General features: G+C 43.4%; 1 protein-coding gene across 4 annotated transcripts in view; it reads left to right on the forward strand.

The window, feature by feature from the left end:
• Window positions 1–22: 22 nt before the first annotated feature.
• Window positions 23–23,619, forward strand: part of NR3C2 (nuclear receptor subfamily 3 group C member 2) — a 199,957-nt gene continuing 176,360 nt past the window's right edge. Inside the window, exons 1-2 of one of the 4 annotated variants that reach the window (XM_042828344.1) lie at window positions 23–119; window positions 3,169–4,930. In XM_042828344.1, the coding sequence (XP_042684278.1) occupies window positions 3,171–4,930 (1,760 nt within the window). In that variant the 5' untranslated portion in view covers window positions 23–119; window positions 3,169–3,170. Of the gene's footprint in view, window positions 120–1,117; window positions 1,153–1,270; window positions 1,370–3,155; window positions 4,931–23,619 lie in introns of those variants that run through there. The other 3 variants (XM_042828345.1, XM_042828346.1, XM_042828343.1) reach the window with 3 other exon arrangements.

Genomic DNA, 23,619 nt, shown 5'->3' on the forward strand with positions numbered 1-23,619 from the left:
TTTTTTTTTCCTTCCCCTCCCGGAGCCGGTGCGCGCTCGCTGTCGGATGGTTCGCTGGCAGCAGCCGGGGGCCGCGCCTCCTCCTGCCGCCGCCACCACCACCACCATGTCGTAGAGAGGTGAGTGCAGCGCGGACCCCGCGCGGTATCCAGGTCACGGCCGCAGCCTGAAAACTTCGCGGGGAGGAGGGACGCAGCCGTGTGACGGCGGCGGCTCCGGGCAGCGCGCGCGGATGGGCGCAGCGCGGAGGACACGGCTGCGGGCGGGAGGTGCGCGGCGCCCCGACGGCCTCTCCCGGGCGGGACGCGGGGCGGGGGGCGGCGAGCGCTGGGGAAGGACGGGTGGGGGACGTCGGACGCGGGGAGAGGGGCAGCGCGGGGCTCAAACTTTGCTGTCCTCGCGTCTCCCTGGGAAAAAGCAGCGCCGGGCGGGATGCGCGCGGCAGCGGCGAGCAGAGGACGAGTCCTTGAGGCTCGGCGCGCTCTGCCGCCACCGCCGGTTTTTTTTATTTATTTATTTTTTTTCCCCTCTTCCCCGTTTTTTATTTATTTATCATTTTATTCTGTTTTTTTTTAACCCATCCTTGCACCGGCGCCGCTCGGATCCACGCGCCGCCGAAACGCGGAAAACCAGGGCTGGCGCGGGGGTGACGCTCGGCCTCGCCGCCCCGCCGCGGTCCCCGAGCCCCGGGCGAACGCACCTCCCGTCTACCCCCATACCCCGAACCGCCCCCCGCGGCCCGGCCCGGCCCCGCGCCGTCCCGGGGCGCGGCGCCCTGCGGCTTTAAGGAGCTGCGGCTGCCGCCTGTGTCGCAGCAACTTTGTATCAGTCATGTCGCCCGGCGGCTGAGTGACGGTGCCGCTCGGCCAATGGGGCGCCGGCCTGGCCCCCGCCGCGCGCCTCTTGGCCAATGGGAGCACGCGGCGCCGGGACGTAAACTTGAACTTGCGGGCATGTGACATGTTTTTAAAGGACTTGGCACCTTTTCCCGTCCCCTCCCGGGTGCCGCGCCGTGACACCGGGCGGCGCGGCGCGCCTCGGGCGGGCGGGCAGGGGCCGGGGGGCCGCCCCGCGCCACTCCGCCCGCCCTCCCTCCCTCCTTTTCCCTCCTCCTCCTCCTCCTCCTCCTTTTCCCTCCCTCGGCGGCAACAGGTACCGCGGGCGGGGGCGCGGCCCCGGGGCCCCCGGGAGCAGCGGGCGGGGGGGGGATGCGGGGATGCTCCGCCGGGCGGGAGGCGGCGAAACGAACGCCGTGAAAGGCGACGGCTGCCGGGAGCCGGGTGCGAAACTTAGTGCGGGTCCCGCTTGGGGCTGGGTGACCCTCGAGGGGAGCGGGACCTCCATGCGGCGGCTTTCGGTTCTTTGATTGGTGAGAAGGTCCTTCTGTTTCCCGGTTGCCGCGAGCTCCGTTTCACGCCGGCGGGTCGCGGTGCGCTGGAGGTGGGGGGGGGGGGGGGGGGGCGAAAAGCCGCGCACGGGCCGGCGAGGAGAGGCCGGCGCTGAGGGAGAGGGGCCGCGCCGCGAGGTGGTCCCGCCGCCAACACCGCGCCGCCTGCCGCCTCCCCCGCCGCGATCCGCCGTGCTGCTTGGAGCCCGGCGCCCTGCTGCTCCCCGAGCCGCGCAGGATCTCTCCTCTCCCTCCGGTAGCGCAGGATCGGGGAGGGGGGGGGAGGGGGCGAAATTTCATTTATTTATTTATTTATTTATTTTTCTCCCGTGGAGTGACCCAGATTTCTATCCGTTAAAGTTCTGAAGCACGCTCGCCTATTGATTCTGTACGAAGTTTTGAGGTTTGCTGCTGCGAAGGTTCGCTTGAGCCAGCGCCACAGCGCTCCCGCAGCTCCGGGCCTGTGTCGGAGCGGCCCCGCACCGTGCCGCTGCCTGCGGGGGCTGCGGTGCTCTGCCATCCCGGTGCTGACCCTCCCTAAGCCCCCGGGGTTCCGAAGTGGCGGTCACTGGCGGCCGCCATTGATTTCTGTCGGAATTAGGCTTGCCCAGCACTTAACGTGAGGGCTAAGTGATGATCTAGAAGTGACTTTGTGTGAAAGCGAGCACTTCTGGATGGAGATTTTCGACTGTAGGAGTGGGATTGGGTCCACAGGATGATATTCTCACAGCGTTTGTGCCTGACAGGAATGCAGGCGTAAGGCCATAGCCCTAAGGAAGGGCAAAATAGTATTCAAGCCTTTCCCTTGAAGGTTTTTTGCTTTTTTGTTTTATTCTTTTTTTTACGGTGTTGCTTAAAAAAAAGTTAGTTCTTAAGCAGTGCTAAATGAGGCGGTTAAGCACGGTGTTAAACATTGCAAAAGTAGTGCATTTTGAAAGGGGAAAAAAGATCTTTATGTAATACTGATATTATAAGTATTGGCACTCGACTTTCTACAGTTCTGACAAGATGATGAGCCTGTTCTTCAGAATGTTGCTGCTACCTATACGTGATTTTCAGAATAACAGAATTCTTCCAGAATAATGCATGTGTGACCACTCAGAAAGCAGCCATGCTTAGGGAAAGTGCCACGCTGGGTGAAAGGCTTTGTAGGGTCACTTCTTAGAAGGAGGCTCACTTTCCTTTATGCATTCCTCTTGCTGTGTACCGTGGAGGTTGGTGGGGTTGCAGACCCTACAGCCTTTCATCATCCCCTCCATCTGTTCAGGAACTTCTGTGGGGCTTCTCTCCTCGTTCAGCTTGTCCTCCCATATCCTGCAGTGGGGCTCTGAAAACTTGGCTCCCAGCCCCATAGAACTGCAGCTTTCCTTCAAAGCATCGCTTACAGCACTGGAAAATCAAGAGAAACCTTTGCAGAGCACCAGCCCCTGCTGCTTTGCTGTCCCTATAGCACGGTAGCATGAGGTCTTTGGTGGTGTTGCAGGGTTGGGCTGGCACTGTCCAGCATAAGCTTTCAGGCAAGAATTTGGGTGTTTTTTGATGACTGGTCATCTCTGTCTGAGAGTCTGTCAGACTGTCTTATCTGTGAGACCTTTTCCTGTGGCATGGTTGAGAAGAGACTGATGGGGTGGGAAGCGAGGCTGGCAAGCGGACAGACAGGGATAGACAGAGTGAGCGGATATGCCTTGTTTCCCTAGGAAATTAGGAAATTTCCTTAGTAAATTGCACTGTCCTGCCACTTATTAATTTCACTTCTTTGTGTGTGTGTATGTCTTTACTAGTTATGGAGACAAAAGGATACCACAGCTACCCTGAAGGCATAGATATGGAGAGACGGTGGGGTCAAGTTCCTCAGTCTGTGGAGTATTCTTCCCTAGGTCCTGGAGAGCAGGCTGATGCCAGTAACTATATGGAGATTGTGAATGTGAGCTGTGCTGCCGGCACCTTTGCGAACAGCAGCGCTCCAGGAAACAAGGAAAAACCTGAGCTTCTCTCCTGCCTGCAGCAGGACAGCAGCCATCCCGCTGTTCTGCCCTCTGACATCAAAACTGAAACCGAGTCGAAAGAACTGTCAGCGACAGTGGCCGAATCCATGGGTTTGTATATGGATTCGATCCGAGACGCCGACTACCCGTATGACCAGCAGAACCAGGGGAGCCCGGGTAAGATCTACCAGAACGTGGAGCAGCTGGTGAAGCTCTACAAGGAGAACGGCCACTGTTCCTCTCCCCTGCACAGCCCCAGCAGGCCCCTGCGGTCCCTGATGGCGGACTCGGGAAGCGCCATGAATGGCGGTGCCATGCATGCTGTTGTCAAAAGCCCCATCGTGTGTCAAGAGAAAAGTCCCTCAGGCTGCAGTCCTCAGAACATGGCTTCCTCGGTGTGTAGTCCTGCTGGTGTTAACTCAGTGTCCTCAACTACTGCTAACTTTGGGAACTTTGCTATGCACAGCCCCATCGGGCAGGGAACTCCCTTGTCACGATCACCCAACGTTGAGAGCCGGGGGTCCATGTTGCACAGCCCCGCTCACATTAGCAACGTAGGGTCTCCACTTTCTAGCCCTATAAGTAGCATGAAATCACCAATTTCTAGTCCTCCCAGTCACTGCAGCGTGAAATCTCCCGTCTCCAGTCCTAACAATATCACTATGCGGTCTTCTGTCTCCAGCCCTGCAAACCTGAACTCAAGAAGCTCTATTGCCAGCCCTTCCAATGCCAACAACAGGTCCACTCGCTCCAGCCCAGCGGTTAGCACTGTGGGGGGATCTTCGATCTGTAGCCCCGTCAACAGCTCACTAGGATTCCCTGCTTCCAGCACGCCGGCTGGACCTAGCAGAAGCCAAGATACTGTTCCCAGTCCAGAAACGAAGGACAAGGGTGCTCAAGAAATCCCATTTCCCAAAATGGAGGAAATGGAGAATGCCATCTCAAACAACAGCCAGATGAACCTCGTTCAGTTCATAAAGCCCGAACCAGACGGTTCATTCGGTAGTGCGTGCATTGGTGAAAACAGTAAAATAAGTTCTGATTGCCCCTTTTCGGTACCGGTGAAGCAAGAGTCAGCAAAACATCCTTGTTCCGGTGCCTCTTTTAAAGGGAATCAAACAGTAAATCCTTTTCCATTTACAGATGGCTCATATTTTTCTTTCATGGATGACAAAGACTACTACTCTCTTTCTGGGATTTTAGGACCACCTGTTTCTTCCTTTGATAGCAGTTGTGAAGGTAGCGGTTTTCCAAATCCAGGCCTCCCTGTGGGGATTAAGCAGGAGCCTGATGATGGCAGCTATTACCAAGACAGTAGCATACCATCCTCTGCCATTGTTGGTGTAAATTCAGGTGGACAGTCATTTCACTACAGGATCGGTGCGCAGGGCACGATATCTCTGTCACGGCCCGTCGCTAGAGAGCAAGCATTTCAGCACTTGAGCTCCTTCCCTCCCGTCAGCACGCTAGTGGAGACCTGGAAATCGCATTCGGAGCTGGCGTCCAGAAGAAGTGATGGGTATCCAGTTCTAGAGTACATTCCAGAAAACGTGTCCAGGTAAGCGAGCAAACTGCTACTTGTTTTCCCCTCCCTTTTTCACAAGATGTGGATTAAAATGAGGTCTGGGGTGGTATTTCTCAAGTTGATGTGTAATTCTGTGCTTGCATTTCACTTCTTGCTGCTAGACTTGCTGGTTGTTTGCTGTAGTTTGCTATGGATTTAATAAAACCAAGTGCTCACTTTAATATTTAAAAAGAGCGTATTATGTTCTATCGGTATTAGATTTGGAAGTGTCGCTTTGTTATGTTCGTGAGCTCTTACTACTACAAACGTTGTCTTTCCCATAATGAAAGGTTAGTAAAATTGCTGTTGTGTGTCTGATAAAGGGTATTGTTCCTTAGCTGGTGCTCAAATGTGTTGCAACTCGAGTGAAATGTTGAGATGAGGGTAAGACGGTAATGTTAGGAATCCATTTCTGTAGAGATGCGTGGCTCTAATTTTGCACTAGGCTACAACTGGTTAAATTTGAAAACTAAACCTTACAAGCCTGTGGCAACATATTATTTCTGTATTGTAACTGTAGGAACATTTGGTTTGTATATATAGAAAAAATGCCTCCAGAAGGAGGAGGGCTGTTAAAACTTGACGCATTTGAAAGGGAAAAATGGATGAACTGATCTCCTAACTTTTGGTGAGAGAAATATGCAACTGTCCTCAGCGTTTGTACTGGCCAATCCATGGAAGTGCATACTTCTTCCACAAACAGGTGTTCATGTGATTTGTGAAGGACGCTTACTTACATAAGCTGTCTACTTGCATAGTCAGTTTTACAAATTATTAAATGCATCTGGCAATGTGACTGAGTTAGAGTAGCTACAAAGCCTCCTCATCTGTCAAACTGGCTGACCCCAGGTTTGTGCTATCAGCAAAATAGCTGATAACAGAATTTGCATTTACATGTCTTAAGCTGTGCTTCTCCTCATCAAAAGATGCACAGCTTCTACCATATCCTTTGATTGGAGTGAAGAGAATGTGTACTTTTCTCAATACTTGTATGACTCGAAATATTTCTGGAAAACAATGATCTTCCAATGAAGGACATAGTGGCTAAACTAACTGTGCTTTTGGGAAGGGAAGACAATCTGTGGACCTAGAGTTTGGGGTGGGCAAGGGGGCAGGGGGAGGAAACACTTGAAATATTTGCATTTTATTCTCGGACCTGTCCAGTACCTCTGTGGTCTACTTGAATAGTTCAGACTCCATACTTGACTTTTTCTTTGTCTAATTCAAATATTGTTTGTAGAGAGCACACTTTTTTTAATACATCTTGCTCAAATTGAAAAGTCTGTACCCCACCTTCTTGCTGAACTTTGCACATAGCTGTATGTTTGTCATCATCTGTGCTTGGATCAAATGTACTTCCTGGATCAAAGGAGATGAAGTTACTGTCTCCTAGTTATTTTGCCAGATAAATGTTCATAAAATGCATTATTTACACAATGGGAAAAGTTCACCAGAAGAGTGATAGGCTATCTGCAAACAAAGACCCAATACTTACTTGCCTTTGTGTTTGAGCGCTGTTACTTGGGAGCTGGTCTGTGAGACTTCTTGTGTGAGGAAGTGCTGCTCACGTTGATCCAAGGTTGTCATCTGCTGCAGGATGTGATCCACTGAGCAGTAAACAGGGAAATGTTCAAGAGTGTGGTCATCCATAGTTATGTTTTTAGGACAGTTTTGCTTTAGGCTTTTGAAGGAGTATCTTCTGATCTGACGTTATTCCATGGTAGCTCTTCTCACCTGTGCCTCTAGACCCATAAACGAATCATCTGTCATCAGGGGAGATGTGACTGTGCTTTCCTTTGTTTTCTAAGCTGATACCTTAGTAAGGTATGCATCTGAGTGTAGCTGTGGCTTTACATGATTGAAATTCTGACGTTTTTACCTCTCAGAGCAATTATGCACGTGCGAAATTCTGTTTAGGTGGTAGCAATCTGCAAGGTTGCATCACTTCAGACATCCTGATCTGTGTTTCAGATTAGGATACATGTCATCATTTCAAATCTCTATCTCAGCCTCATTATTTAACTAAATGTTACTGTTAATCTGTCTGGCAATGACTTTGTGCTAACAGATGCAGCAGGGGACCTGTGCGAAGGCCTTTCAGGTTTCAAAATAAATTAATGTAGAGGTTATCTTAGCAGTACAAGTTTGAATGCATAGGTGCCCATACAGATATTTGTCTGCTGACGAAACAAATCAAAGACTTGCAAAAGCTCACTCTTCCTAATGAGCCTCAAATCCATCTTCACCTTTATCCTCAATTCCTGTGCCACATTCCAGCTAAAGCAGAGAAAATCATGATTAAGTTTGTTCATCCCCCAAAGCACTGTAATAAAACATATTTTAAAGCCGTGTCCCAAAGGGCATTTCATCTTTCCTATGTCAAGAGGGTATTGGAATGACAAAACCTCTCTTCGTTCACGTTGTTTAAACATGTGATTAATCCTTTGTAGCTTGCAGTACCAAGTTCCTGATGTTTTAAGTCTTCCATATCGTTTTTATTTTTTTCTGAAGTATATTTATTTTGCATTATAAGTGCCATAAGAAAAGACTAAAATGAAGGTAAAAAAGAGGCTGCATGATTCTTTGAAGTCGGTAGATGATCTGCATAGAGTAGATCTTGTTTTGACAGGGTTATGATCTGAACTTCAATACTGTGTCCTCTTTGATATGCAGCTTACATTGTGGAAAGGACTGGGTGACCAGGTATGAAGAAGGCTTTTCGCGTTGGGAATGTTTAGAATGTTCTTAAAAATGATTTTCCTTTCCTATTCAATTATCACCTTTTATTAAATTGGTTCTTTCTTGAGTCAGTTACAATTGCTGACAGTATCAAATAAGCACAGCCTGGGCATGCGAAATACTTTGCTGTCTCATTGACCAAGTGCCCACTGTCAACTGCAACATTCTCTTTTGTTTTTTTAGTTACTTTTGTTTGATAAAGGATGGTTATGGTTATCTTTAAGGTGGATGGTGGGAACTTTGTTTACAAGATTACAATCTGCAGGATTTGGGGGAGGAGAGCTTAAGTGAAGAAGCATGTTTGCCTGTTTCCTTTGAAATGCTGTTTCTGTTAATATGCATGCAGAACATGCCTTTGAAAGTTTGAGCATGCATTATTTTTAATAGAGGGTGAATCATGCGTGTGTAGACCCCCCTCACCCCCCCACCCCCTTCAATGAATGACATTACTAAGAAATAGCGGATTTTAAACAAATAATAGCAAAGTGGGCTTAGAAAATAAGGTATGTGAGGTGGAGTGATGTCATTGACGGAAATCTGCTCTAAGGTGATTGCTCATCTGAATCAGGGTATGAGCCTAAGACTTACGATCATGCCAATTATGTAATTTCCAAAATGGCCTAGGAAAATGTCAGGGTTGCTTGAAACAACAGTAAAAATTGAGGAGGATGACCTTTCTGCTGTGTTAGCTCTTACCTAAAGCTTTTTCTGCAAATGTGCCTTTTCCCTCTAATTTCCATGTTAACTCTTGTATATACATGTGCATACTCGCTGTTCTCAGCAGTTGTGGTAGAAACAAAGGGCTGATGTGCCTACTGTGCATTCTTCCAAACAGTTGCAATTGGATAGTTTTCAGATTTGGCTAAAAGTCAGACTGTTTGGTTCCATTACCTGGTAACACCTCCTTGCGTTGCCTTGCCAAGTGTTTCCCCCAAAGCTGCTTTCTTCCCAGGCTGGGAACAGGTGCAAAGTTGCTCCCGAAGGGAGAGAAGACCCCTGAGGATTGCACATTTCCATGCCATAGAGCTCTGGGGTAAAGATCCACGTGCAGAGTTTTTCCCTGTGTGGATGATGATGAATAGGTGCAGGTGTTGCTTACTGTGGCAGGTGATGGAAAAAAAGGACTCAGATGCAGTTTTAGTTTCCCATGATTCGGGAGCAGTTTTGCTCCAAACTTTTTCAAACTTTCAGGTTGTGGGGTTTTTTTTGTTTTGTTCTGTTTTTCCCAGTGACTGTAAGGAGTGTCATACCAACTGCTGAGCTGGTGCATGGTTTGCTTGTGCATTTATTATTTTTAATGTTAAAAAAAAAATAATCTCCTTTTCCCCCTTGATTTTGGTTTAGAAACTTAATAGTACCCTCAAACCTGTTTTTCTATGATGACGATGCGTAACTGCATGTCTTAGATTGTAAACACATCAAAGAGTTGGATTGAATGTACGAATTTAAGCATGTGAATATCTGTTCTTTTGGAGCATGGGTAGCCTTAAAGGAATTTAAGGTACAAAATGATACAGGTTCCTGAAGTTCTTTCTGTGTGCTAGCCTGTGTATGGAGGTGAGTTGTGAAGCAGTATTGTTTCAGCAAAGTTTCCCTGGCTGCCTGGGATGAATTCACAAAGTTACAATGTGTTGCTATCATTAAATAAGTTCACTATTTCAACTGGAGTTATTTCTACCTACTAGTAATTACATTTTAATTGTTTACCGGCTGGGGAAATTTCAAAACATTTCGTCATCAGGTTTTAGAGTCTAATGTAGGTATGCTAAAATTGCCTGAAAGGCTGTCATTCACTTCTTAGGATTTACGATCAAGTTGACAGTGTTTAGGGACTTTTTATACCTGACTGTTCCTGAGCAATTTGCGTAAGTCAGGACAGTGCTTTGATGAGCAGCCCAGAGCCTGATCTGGGTGGTATATCTCAGCTTCCCAGAGCACCGGGTGCATGCAGGATGTCCCTGTCCATCCTTCTGACCCTGCTCATTGCAGTCCCCCCCTCCAAAAAATGCTGATAATAACAACATGGGCTTCATTTATGGGTAACCCTCCCTGAAGTGAATAGGTGATCTGGTTTAAATCTGATTTCAGGCTATTGGCAATTATTTTCTGTCAATAACGTTGTGTTAAAAATTATCTAGAATAGTCAGTTATCTGAATGATACCTGCCAGAGAGATAAAGGTCTGGTAAATATTATTTTTAGAATTTATGATTGACCTTCACCTCTGTTTGTTTTTTTTATGGACTTCATATGAAGAAGGCCAAGTTGTTCACAATAGTCTCCATGCTTTGGTGGGATTGTTTTGCCCATTAGTTTCCCATAAGTTCACTGTTGAAAAGGCTGGACAGCAATTCTCCTACGTTGTACACTATAGCCTTAAATTTGTACTTTTTTACTTCTCAATTTGGAAATTAGTGTGTGAAATTACACATGGAACTACAAAAAGCAAATGTACTTCTTAATATTTCTGGATATAATCTTGATATGCAGCAGGATCCTCAACATGTGTCTTTATTTCTCACTTTGAAGTTTATCAGCCTGCATTAATGCATGGAGCTAGAAGGTCCAAAGGTTCTCCTTGGCATACCAGCTTTCATTTCACAGCCTTGTACTTGCTAGTTTTGCTTAATGTTATTTTGTTGAGGGTGCTCTGTTTTGTTCTGCTAATTTGATTGGGGCATTGAAAATCTCTATTAAGTATCTTTTTATAAAGAAAAAGCCTTTTAAGGCTCCTAGGGATGCTTAAATTTTTCCATTTAAATTACATGTGAAAATTGACTCCTGTGAGAGGGAGAAGTCCGCCTTGCTGGAAAATGCATTCCATGAATAAGTGGAGCTTTGGAATCTGTGGAAATAAGCGCTCCTTTCTCAATCCCTGTACCTGTATCTGGGGATTGTTTTTTTCTTTGTGTAGAAGGGTAAATCATGTTGTGTGGCACTGAAGCATTTATGTGGCCAGTTGTATTGTTAAACTGAATGAAACTTGGCTGTTACAAATTGGCTTGCCATAGTTTATTTTGATAATAGCCAGTAACTGTTTTCTAGCTTTTGTATCATGTGGTGATACAGAATCTCACTGTGATACCTTTGTCTGACTGTTCTCTGGAATAGGGAAGTCAGGCTCATCTTAGTGCACGGATTTTAAAATTAGCAAACAGAAGAAATTTTGATTATCCATATTTTGACAGTATGGATTCATCCCCCTTAATGAGGACAGGAAGAGACTGGTGTCTGAAGTATGTACTATGCAGAAATGTTCCCATTTTATTTTATGGGATGTGCATACATATGGGTTATGCAAGTGAGCGTCCATATGGATTGTTGCAGGGGTATCAGTGATCATGCCGTACTCCTGTTATCTGCACAGGGAGTAAGTTGTTAAGTTCTGATTTGATAACTTGTCCTTACTCAACAAGCACTTAGCATTAATGGAACCTAAACGTGCTCTCCAGTGCTCTGCCCGGTTGACTCAGATTGTATTGGTGCTTTATTGAGCTGCAGCTTGTGTAGAGATTGCTGTTGGATGCCGTCTGCAGTTGACCAATATTTTGTTTTCAGTGATGAAACGTGCTGTTGGGCAATGCCCTCGAGTCTGGTTTGACACTGTTTCTGCCTTTGGTTTGGGTGTGTTGTAGGTGTTACATGCAAGAGCCAGATCGGCTTCCTGATCCAGTTCACTCTGAAGGTCTTTTTAGCAGCACTGGTGGACAGTTAAAAACTGTGTGAGCACTGTGGGCACGAGAGCAAACTGAAGGCATGGAGAGGTAAAAGTGCCTCTGAAATATCACAAGTGTGTGTGTTGCTGCTCAATGTATCATCAAGCCGTAGTCTCAGCAGCTGTATTTTCAGGGTATACTTTCCGAAGACAGCTTCTATTTTCTAACTGTAGGTGTCTGTATGTATTAACATGTTTGAACATAGTTGTGGAAGCTGCAGTTAATAATGGACTGATTTCAATCAAAATCCCTCAGGGAACAGTGGAGTGCTGTGATTTCAGATTTAAGCTCTGAGAGGTCAGAAAATACTGTGGTTTATGATGAACATAAGACCTTGACTTGTTCTCTGACAAATACCTTTGACAACATGGTCTGTATAAGAGTGATAAAAGGGTGTGTGAAAAGCAAGTATTAAGTATGTCTAAGTTTAGTAATTTTATCCCTGCACTCACATGCAGCCAGTTGCTGATCAGTGCTTGGTGCTCAGCATATGAATTAATTTACTTCAGCTGCAGTCTCTTCCAGGTGAAAGAGATCTGTGGAGAAAAAATGAGACCTACTACAATTGTGTGCAGCTGCCCAAGTGGCTGCAGCAGTTGCTGGGCATGTTTGAGTGCTTAAACAGCCCCTTGCATGCTTTAGTAGTGCATGGTGCCTGGAGTCACTGCTTACTGGAGCTGCATTATAGTTTCCTTCTTCCTTTTCCGGCTGGAGATGCCTTGCTTTTGCTGCTGGAGGAGACACGCTGACCTTGATGGAAGGTGTATTTTTTTGTTGTTGTTTATTTATGCTACAGGGAGATGGCGCGTTGGCCAGGAAGTCCCTGCTTATCTCTGCTAGCATATCCCAGCATGGTCTGCTGCAGTACTGCTACTGTCACAAGCAACTGCAGCACCTCTCGTCTTTGTGTTGGGCTCTGCAGGTGCTTAGGAGTTGTTTGAGGGTTTCTTGTAATGCTTTGAAGCAGTGTTTGCACACCAGTAATAATATGTATGCTTCTGTTCAGGAAGGTCTGAGTTTTTAGAAAATTTTAAAAGTTAATTTATTTTCTGGCTGAGGATTTTGAGTAGCTTGTCTTTTTAAATTAAAAAGAGCTTCTACTTTCTTTATTTTTACTTGTTCATTTATTTTTGTACCTGAAGTTTATTAACAAAAACTAACATGTTTTCTGAAAGGACATGATCTCGGTATTCTCCCTCTGGCTTTATTGAAATGGTTGCTGCAGGATGTCAAATAAGATAAATGATTCTGGATTCTTAAAAGGATATCTAACATCAGTTCTATCTACTCAGTACATGAACATTTTGCAGGCAGTGTTTCTTGAGTGAATTGTGCTGTGACAGAAGTTCCCAAACTGTAGTTAGGTCAGAAGAGAATGACTTGAATTTTATTTCTTGGTCTTAAACTGTGAATTAAGCTTCTGCAATTACATTAGAAAGTGTTGCTAGCTGCTTGCTACATTAAGTCTTTATAAATCTGTTGTTTGTAAGCAGAGTGCTGTGAATTATTTCAGGGGAAAAAAAAGTAGATTGAATTTTATATTTTCAAGTGGGATTACTCGGCTAATATAGAAAGATACTTCCTTAAAAAAAAAAAAAGTATACTCAGTTGGAACGTCTGAACAGAAACTGAATCCATTGTCTGTAAAATGCCTTATAGGACTTTGTATGCTCTCTGAGGATGCATGGGAACCCTACTGATTGTGGTTAGTGATAATTAATAATATATCAAAGATTTTATGCCTGAGGTTGAAAAGACTAATTGCTGAATGTTTCTGATGATTCTTATATCGTTTCACTCAATTACATCCTCCCTGCTAAGCAGTGCTTTTTATTTGCATCTGGAGGTGTAATGAGTTATTTGAATGGACTTTCAGACTCAAATTGATCTATTCTATTCTGTTCTTCTTTTTGCTTTTTTGCTGCATCCCTAGTTTGGAAACAGTGATGGCTATGTAAATCACTTCCCCCACCAGCTGTGTGGAGCTGTAGGGCTGCCATGAGGCCCCCCCCTCAGCATCCTCTCTGGGCTGAGCAAACCAAGGGACCTCAGCTGTTCTTCATACAGCTTGTCCTCCAGACCCTTCAGCGTCTTCGCAGCCCTGCTTTGGCTGCTCTCCTACAGCTTTATGTCCTTCTTACGTTGTGGTGCTCAGAATTGCACGTGACGCTCAAGGTGAAGCCACAGTCCCCTGATGAGTGTGAGCAGGCAGAGCATTGCCCTGCTGATAACCTTTAGGCTGTGCCTTGCTCTCTGGTGGCAGGTTAAGCACTGCCCCGCCTCAGCAGGCAGCTGCATGTTCCGGTGCATCCCCTAGCGCTTGTGCAATCTGGCCATGTCCGTGTACCTGCATGACTGTGTCACCCTGCTGTCTGTCCTTACCCAGACCTGTGCTCCCAGAGCCCTTGGGGAGCTCAAGTTTCACAACCTGTGTGTCCCGGTTTACTCTGGCAGCGTCTGGTTGAGGAAAATCGATTGTTCGCATACGTGGCTCTCTGCTGGTACGGCTGCTGGTCAAGGAATGGGGAAGGGGCTCTTGGCTTAGCTACGCTCTTTCTGTCAGAGTGGCCTCTTGTCCGGAGAAGGAAGGTCTCAAGGAGGTCCTCAAACTACTGTCCTTAAATCAAGTGTTGCTTCTGGAAGCATTGTTTAGGGGGTGGCCCGTTGGGATGAGGGGTGTGGGTTCAGGCAGTTGCTCCAAAAGACCAAAGGTGCCACATTCAGCACTGCAGAGGGCTGGTCGCTGGGTAACTGTCATGCACTTCTGTTCAGGAGTTCTGAAGCCTGTATTCCAAGGACTTTGCTTATGAAAGCTGGGGGGAAACTTGGAATGCTTCCAGTAAGGCTGTTTGACTTGTCTGCTTTGGTACAGTATTTTAAAGTAAATGCAATTTGTGTGCAGTAGATGAGATTGGTCAGAGAGCTGCTTGTCCGGTGGTATGTTCAGATCCTCTTCACTGGCTCAGACTTCGTTACTTTCCAAAGTTGTTTGGAGAAATTATTTAAAAAAACAAAAACAAAAACAAAACACCACAAAACAGAACAAATCCTGAAGTACGAAGGCTTACTCAGCTGTTCATCCTAGGATGTGTGAAAACTTTTAGGAAAATAAGTCCCATTCGAAGACAACAAATATAACCTTATGTTTGCCGTGCTTAAAGATCAAGGTGTTTTTTTTTTTTTTTTTTTTTTTTAAATTTCGAATAGAAAATAAACACACGTCACCAGTCCTGGCCCATTGGGCTGGGAACGCATGATTCTGGGTCAGTGCAGATGTTTCTTTAACTGGCAGAAGACAGTGTCCCAGAGCTGGGCATGGCCCTATGTTACGTGTGAGAAAATTTTGGCAGCTTATCTGCCCTCTGAAGCTGCCTGTATGGATGCATGGGTACCAGAGCACATGGAGGGGTGCCCCTGGTTCTATGACGATCATCCTTTGGTTGTTGAGGACTGCTTCTTTGTTGCTTGCCTGTCTGCTTGGCTTTAGGGTGGAGGAAGCTTTGTGGCATGTTTTGCTTTTCTGCTTTTGCTTTAAGTTTGTTTATCTCTAGGCACTAAGTCTTTCTTAAGTTAATATTTAAAAGCAAATATTGTCCAATAAGCGTTCCTTAAGGGTTGTATGGAGTTACTAAACGTTACTAGCTTGTCAAAATTCAGCACCAAACCTTTATAATAGCCCATCCTTTGTAAAACTCACCGAGTAGAACAGCATTTCTGCACGATGAGCTCTGCAAGCCCTAGTGAAGTTACCATACTCTTACTTCTGATTCACAGTAGGGAAACTGATTCATCTAAGTGGACTCGATTAGAATTTTTAAGTTCTTATTTTAATCTGAATTTGTGTAAACTACTGGAGGATGAATAAAGTAGAGGTTAGATGTGTCAACTTCTACTCAGTGTATGGAAGTAAATATTGGAAAAGATCCAGAGCTTTATGGCTGCTGCCAACTAATGACATAAGATAATGTTGCAATGGAACAATGTACTTGATTTGCATTTGTTTCCCAACTATCCTTTATGTTTCTTGAGACTTTGGAATTCAGGTTTTTTAAGATTTTACAGTAAGAAGTAGATAAGGTATTGAATTTTTTGACTGATCTGCAGTAATGACAACTTCAAACTGAACAAGCAGATGATAAGATAAAAGACTGTTACTCATTTCACATTAAACCCACGGGGGGGAGAAGCAAGAGGGTCGAGTGCTTTGGATGGATGTACAATTCTAAAAAGAGGGAAAAAATTGAAGGGGGCCTGAATTATACATAAGTATGAAGTGAAAAGACTGAATTGCTCATTTATTGTGTTTTTTTTTTTCTTGCTTTCTGGGACCAAAACTGCAGCCATTGTAGGTCTGCAAACGGTCCTGTGTTTTCTTCCTGACTTAAAGAAGAGTTAATTGTGTGCTGAAGGCTGTTAACTTCTTTGCTAAGTTTGTGTTAGCATTTCTGCTTGCATCAGTAATGTGCTTTTGGAGTGAGTCTTCCCGCTACCTCTGTTTACTGTGGGGTGCCTGTGGAGTGAAAAAGGAGATGCTTCTTAGAAAGCGGAGCATGACAGAAGTGCTTTAGGAGTACCTGCAGTACTCCAGCCTCTAATGGTTTTGGTCCATGGGAGCTCTTCAGAGCTGCCCTGAGGCCCAGTCCCTGGGACACGAGTAGTGTGGGTGGACAGTCCCCAGCCATCTCTCTCTTTACTTCTCTGCACTGCGCTGTACTGCCTGCTAATGCCAGTGCTGGCAGTGTGTTTATTGTAGTTTTCAGCTGTTAGCTCAAACATTTGTAATTGAAAAAAGGGGAGGGAAAAAAAAAAAAAGGAATTACAGGCAGAAGAAATGATTCCTGAGAAGAACTGGAGGCACGACTTTGTGCACACGTATTTGTGTTTTTAAGCTATATCCAGAATTACCAGAGTACCTACTTACTCTTCCTTCACAGCACTCCAGAATTCTTGAAAACAAACGAGAGAAACCCTGGAAGCAGGAAATGAGACTGAAGTGACAAATAGGCTGTATCCTGTTTTTTTTTTTTTTTTTTTTTTTTTGTTAATGAACTTCGCTTCTTTTGAACTAGTTGGAAAATCTAGATAATGTTTGCCAATATTCTCATTTACAATAATACTGATCTGCAAAGAGAAACTGGATTGTTTTTTATTGCAGGCAGCTTAAAAAAGTGTTTCCAAGCAGCTGTAACTTTTGTGAACTGATTTAATGACTTAAAATTATGGTGTCAGATAAAAATACATCAAAACTACATTTTTGTAAAGCAAACCTGTTGCTTTGCAGCTAATTATATGTTGCAAATACCTGATGCATTTATTTTAATATGATGCTAACCGAGTCAGATAGGTGATGTATTAATGGCTTGTAAATGGCCTACAGCCATTAACTCTATTTATGAAGACAGACCTAAGAAAATGTGTTTTAAGCCTTAATCTGTGTTTTTTAATGACCCAGTACCATAACTCCAGGACTTAGATGAGTTCTGAGCTAATTCACTGACTACTAAGTGGATCTTCCTCCTGTTTTTTTTTGGTTTTTTTTTTTTTTTTTTTTGTTTTTTTTTTTTTTTTTTTTCCTTATTTTCATACTTTTTACTGTGACCAATTCCTTCATGTCCTTCAGTGCTGATCCCTGTCTTCCATCCTCTGGTCTTAGCCCTTCCCTTGATCTAAAGATATTTCAGGTTCTGATTGCTTGAGCACATACACCTGCTGTTATGCTTATTAAGAGAAACTCCTAATAAGGCCACTCAGGTGGTGAGATAGAGTTGGTGGGTGTTCCTCCACGCCAGCCCTATCAGTCTCTGTTGCAGGTCAGGCTTCCTGCTGACTGGGACAGGTATTAGCTTTTTTACATCACACGGGTACCCCAGGCTCTCAGGTGACAACGGGTTTAGCGTGGCTTAAATCAGTAAGTCAGTAGAAATGAATGCATTTTTCATGCAGAGCAGAAGGTATTTGGGACAGAACAGGAATGAACTTGAGATCACGAATGCGGGATTGTAAGAAATATAATCTCACTCTTTCATCAAATCCTAGCAGCTAGGAAAAGAGCAGGCATTGGTATTGGATGACGTAAGCTTAATGCAGTGCACCAGATCCTGGTAGAGGTTGTGGTTTTGTCCACCAGCACTAAAAGTGGAGAATATTCAACATCGCTCTGCTTCAGCCTGAATGAATTTGATCATTTTTACAGATGTATTTCATGTAATTAAGTTGAAGAACAGTCGTAAATACAGAAATATTGCACATTGAGAACCATCTAGCCTTTGTCTGACATTTCACATGGACTGGTTGAGTGCCCCTGCACTAGATATGAGGGTTGATGATGGAGCACATTAAAATACCCGGTGTTCAAAGGACAGAAATGTAACAGTCTTCTGTTATTTGTAGAAAACTTCATATTAATGTTTGTGGGTTGTTTTTTTTTTTCCATTAAGTATGCACAACAATGAACAGCAGAGCAGAACTTTTTGTTTTTCTCTGATTCCTTGTCTGTACTGCATGGAACATCTCCAAAATACAGGTTCTGCAAATGCAAGTGAACTACATATCCTCATCTTAATTATGTACTATATTATGTTAGGGCTGTGGATTAGGTAAGTGAGATGGCAAGAGTAAATTTAGGTTGGGAATTCTCCGCCAAGTCCTCAGTGCTTCCACCGGTAGCACTATGAATTGAGGTAAATATTGAGTGGAGTTTCCTAGCAACAATTGTAAGGTTAAGTAAAAATCAAATTTGCCAGGTATTGCTTCTAGAGCTCTCTTCTGAATTTTGTTTCAAAATTTATACTTTTAATACCTTACCTGCAATATGAAGTGCTCAACAAAATCTGAAAACATTGTGAAGAATTTCACAGAGACATAAGTAATTAGAAGTATTGTTATTAATTTGGGACGTAGATTTTCTTTTGCTGTCTATTTGTACTGTTCCCTAACTAATAGGGATTAAACTGACATGAATTCTGCAAGTACTAGCTGTGTATATGCCTGTATAAATAAAATAGTATAAATAAATGCCACTTGCACTGCTCAAGTCAACTGAAAAAAGTCATTTGTCGTGGGCTTTGTCAAAGTAAACACACGATGTACAGGCCCAAGCTGGAGTTAAAATGACAAGAGAGAAGGTCAGCATGAATGCTTCTTCATGTGATGTCGTAATGGAGGATTCACATTCTTTCAGCCTGTTCAGTAAATTGCATGCAAGGATCTCTAGAGGTGCTTTCAGTTTTTAAGATGTGTACTCACCTAAGGTAGACCTATTCTGGATAGAATAATTTCCCCTGGAGATGCATGCAGGCCTGGAATTTAGGTTAGCCCAGGACAGATAGATAGATAGCAGAGGAGAGCAAGGAATGGAAAAATTTGGTTGGCTGCTTCCAGTCCTAAGTTTTTGAGTCTATAAATAGAGTCTATCAGAATATTTCTAGTTAGTTCTGGGGAAAGTCAGCTGCTGTGCTGGGGATTGGCTGTGCTCCCAGAATAAGGAGGGGAAAAAAAAAGTATGATAGGAGGCCTATTGAAAATCTACCAACTGACAGCAGTGAAATCAAGAAATTGGAAGACTCCCACATTTAGGCTTCAGGCTTTTTTTTTGTTTGTTTGTTTTTTTGGCCAGGGTCAGCCTGTTTGTAACCAGCTCACCTCCTTGCCCATAGCCACTGGCCAAGGGAATGCAGAGGGTCTGCACCACATGCAGCCAAGTGGGGTCTGGGGTGCAGGAGCCGAGATCTCAGTAGTAGGTGGTATGTTAGACTTGGCCCTTGTGCTGTGCTGGTTGACCTGGACAGTCCTCTCATTGTGTTAGGTTTGTTCACAGAATCATAGAATGGCCTGGGTTGAAAGGGGGCGCAATGGGTTGAAAGTGACCACGATGTCGTTTCAACCTCCTGCTACATGTAGGGTCACCAGCCATGAGACCAGGCTGCCCAGAGCCACATCCAGCCTGGCCTTGAATGCCTCCAGGGATGGGGCATCCGCAATCTCCTTGGGCAACCTGTTCCAGCGCGTCACCATATTCAGTGTGAAAAACTTCCTCTTAATATTGAATCTAAATTTCCCATGTCTCAGTTTAAGATCATTCCCCCTTGTCCTATCATTATCCACCCGTGTGAACAGCCATTCCCCCTCCTGTTTATACGCTTCCTTCAAGTACTGGAAGGCCACAATGAGGTCTCACCAGAGCCTTCTGCTCTCCAAGCTCAACAAGGCCAATTGAAGTCCGGTGTTGCATCAAGGGAAACAGTGAAATGCAAGCAAAAGTTGAATTTTAAGTTAATAAGGTTATAACGTCAGTTGTGACTTTTTTTTTTTTTTTTAAGTAATAAAAGAGAAATGTCTTGCTGGTAATTTTATGTGCAAACTAATTAAATACATTATGATACCAGAAATAGGTGTTTAAGGGAGTCATGATGAGCTTTTCAAACACTTAAGGCATTTTCTAGGAAACATAAATTATATACTTGAAAAATACTCTGAATAGAGGTTAAATTGTATGACTAGAGAATAAATAACTAGTAAGTTTTGTATTTTAGAAAGATCTTGCTTTTACAGGAAAAAAAAAAGACTTTTCAGCAGAACTTTTTCTTTTTTCCCCACCCAATAACTACAGAAGGATGATTCTTCATACTGTAAGTAGTCAAATGAATAGCTTTGTGCATGTGAATTGAACCAGAGTACTCAAATGAGCATCTATTCATGTCAGAGTTCATGGGAGCTGAAATTGTGTTAAGTGAGCTTTTTTAGTACTGACCTAACACCAGAAGAAAATAACTTGGAAGTAAATGCATTTATGACAACTTTTAGGCTTTCCTGGCAACTCAGATTTAGTTTATCATTTTTCAGATACTGTAAAAAGTGGTTCTATTGAATGTTGATGTCAAGAGAAGAAGGGATAGAATATTGTCAGCACTTGCTAGGCTTTCCAGCTGTCTGTAGACATGGCGTACCAGAGAGTTGCTTAATTGCTTCTATGAGATTTCCATAAATATTTGATAAAAAAAAAAAAATCAAACTAGTGTTAATGTTTTGTTTGTTTTAGGAGTAGGATCTTGCTGTAACTGATGTCCTCAGCTGTCCAATTTTTTTATTGATTAAATATTAATAACAGTAGAACAATTTCAGACATTCGTGAGTTAAATGAGTAAGCAACAGGTAGAACTTTTTTCAGACACAACAAAAGAAGCATTTTGTTTTTAAGCAAATACTAAAAAATATCTTGTTGTTAACAGTCCTTGAAGACAACTGGGTGAAGTGTTGGAGAATCATAGGCTGATAGAATGGTTTGCGTTGGAAAGGACCTTTAAGATCACCTAGTTACAACCTCCTGCTGTGGACAGGGTTGCCCCTCATCAGATCAGGCTGCCCAGGACCCCATCTAACCTGGCTTTGAGCCCCTCTAGGGATGGGAAATTCACAGCCTCTCTGAGCAGTCTGTTCCATCGTCTCACCACCCTCTGAGTAAAGAATTCTTTCCTAATGCCTGATTTTAATATCACCTCCTTTAGTTTGAAAACCATTTCCCGTTGTCCTATCACTGTCTTTCTGTGAAAAAAGCCATCTATTTTATCTCATTAACATGTGGGAAAACATCTTCCCTCCACTCCCCACCCCCCCGCGGGCGCCCCCCCCCCCAGAAAAAACACCAAAAAAAAAAACCAAAAAAAAAAAAACCACCAACAAGAAGAAAACAAAAAAGAAGCATTTCAATTAAAAAGGAGAAAAATTTGTCATGGGGTTGAAATTCATCTCCATTAGAGTTGATGACCATTCTCTACTTGCTTTCCATGGGCCATCATTTCACTAGGCATTTCACCGGAGGATGGCTGTGAGATCTAAAACTGTAATTCATTCTGGCTGTGTATGTTGCCTTGGAGAAATGGTGAGGATCAGCTCATCTGTAGCAGGAAGAGGGGAAAATAAAGTTATCTACAGCCTAGGTAGATTTAACTTGGAACAATGCACCAAGTTTGGAGGAGAGAGAGAGGGGAGAAAAAAAAAAAAAAACCAAAAAAACCCAAAAAAAACAAAACAACAAAAAAAAAAAACAGTAAAAAAGGCTTAAAAACAGTATCAACTATGTGTGTCAGTAAGGCTTCAGGAATATTTCAACAAATCCATTTGTCGAAACACAAAGTATTGGAAAAGGAAGATAAGCAACTTGTTAGTATTTTATTTCTTTTTCAGATCATTTTATATTTCAGATCATTACTGAAATATTGGTTTTGTTTGAGGATGCAGCTCAAAATTCATGTTAAATGTTCACTGTGCCACTTTATGACTTAGATTATGCAAAGCCGTTTGTTAATTGGGTCTTGAGTGAGCTCAGAACAGAGTTCTAAAGTGGTTCTAAAATGATGATTGTAACTAAGTTCCATGGCAATGGATGTTTTGCTTCTTTTCAAAGTAGTACATACAAAATATGTCATATACCACTACCTGCCCTAGCCTTCTCAAAAGCACTGGCTCTGAATTGAACAGCTTTATAATCCATAATCTGAAGTAGCATCTGCTCAAAGTTTCAGAATTGTACCTTTAGTCTGAGGATTTCATCTTCCATCAGTCAGAGCCCTGATGGCTTTTTGATAGCGGTCCTGTTAGGGTCAGTGGGACTGGCGATATAGAAATGTTTTGCTTAAACCTCTGCAGGTTGGAAGTTTTCAGTTTTTCTAACGTGCATCAACATCAGCTGTTTTATATTACATTCTCTTTCCTGTCTTGTTCTGACACTTTGATTTGTGTCATGCAGAGCATGCATCTTTTCACACTTCCAAATGCTGACTGTGATGGCTTGAATCCTTCATTATTATGTGATTAATTGTAGAGATACAAACATTATCAAATCAAAATCCCCGAAAGGCCTCTTTTAAAGGATCTGCCTAGCTTTTGATTTAGCTGCCCCACAAATTACTTATCTGGTGGCTGTGTGGTTTTTAGCATCCTCCTAAATTTGGAACAAATCCATGAAATACTTTCTGCACTGTCTGGGGAATAGAAAGCTTGATAAGTTATTTTGTCCGTTGCTCGGGTCAAACATTTCAAGAGGCAGCGGCTCTGTGTGTTGAATCCATTAAGTACAAATCAGTGGGTGTGCAGGATCATAGCTTGTATTGTCTGTTATTATATTAGGGTGTTTCATACGGGTTTTCTATTGCTGGAAGTCCAATTTTTGTCTTTGAGATGCATGTAAATTCATAAACTACAAGTGTTGCTATATAGGAGAAAATTGTGATTCAGGGGAGAAATAGCATAGCGAGGAAAGCACTTTGCATTAGCTGTTTTATGCATAGCTACGTGCAGTGTTTGGTTTTTGTTTTTTTTTTTTTTTTTTTTTAAACAGATTTTGTCCCTTGGGATGTAATAAAAGGCTAGCGACTTAAAAACCAAATAAGTCTGTGTGGTATATTATTTAGATATCCAGAGAAAAAAGGTCAGAGAAGTCTCTTGTGCTGTCAATTCCTCAATGGGAGACTATATTAAAAACTAGAAAATATAATACTATATAATTTGGAAACATAATATATAATGTAGGTTGAGAGACAATTACTGTATTTTATGTCTCTATATTTTCCATTTTACTGAATGCATTTCAGCAACAATTGAGTTTTGGCTGTAATGCTATTTGTAGCAGTTTCCTGAAGCTGCGCAGCAAATTACTGTGGTGTACCAGATCAAATCAGCTCTTTACTTCACTTGTGAAAGCTACATTATGAAAAACTCCTACTACTGGCTTCTGTGGGTAACAGTATTTTTGTCCGTATTTATATGATTTTGTGAATGTTAACAGAAAGTTTTAAAGCAGTTTTAAGATGCTGTAGCTTATATAGCTTGTTTGTTGTTTTTCAGCATTTGTTCATTTAAAACTGTTGCAGCAGTTAGGTGGATATGCAGAAAGATTTCATTTCTCACGAAGTCCGGCCGCCTGTAATGCAGATACTAAAGGTCTCGTGTATCTACCTCTTCAGCAGCTAAGCCTGACAAGAAATTAAAAGCCTGGTGGTTAGTGATTAACAACAAAAATAAGTGTACTGTCAGTGGTATTTTTAGCATTGGCATTAGCCCTGTACCTAATTCAGTAAATATTTTCCTGCTTTCAGTGACCTATTCTGGAGTGTTGAATGGCTTTAAACACCAACATACATGTAAGGCAAGTTTGGTAGACTGCAAAAAAGCAAGTTCTGTATGGCTGTCAGTTTTCAGTTTATCTTGGGAGCTTGGAGAGCCGTCACTGCTT

The sequence above is a fragment of the Centrocercus urophasianus genome, unplaced genomic scaffold (genome assembly GCF_019232065.1).
Source record: "Centrocercus urophasianus isolate 14NV4802_14NV808 unplaced genomic scaffold, USGS_Curo_1.0 seq_3, whole genome shotgun sequence".
In the NCBI taxonomy this organism is placed as follows: Eukaryota; Metazoa; Chordata; class Aves; order Galliformes; family Phasianidae; genus Centrocercus; species Centrocercus urophasianus.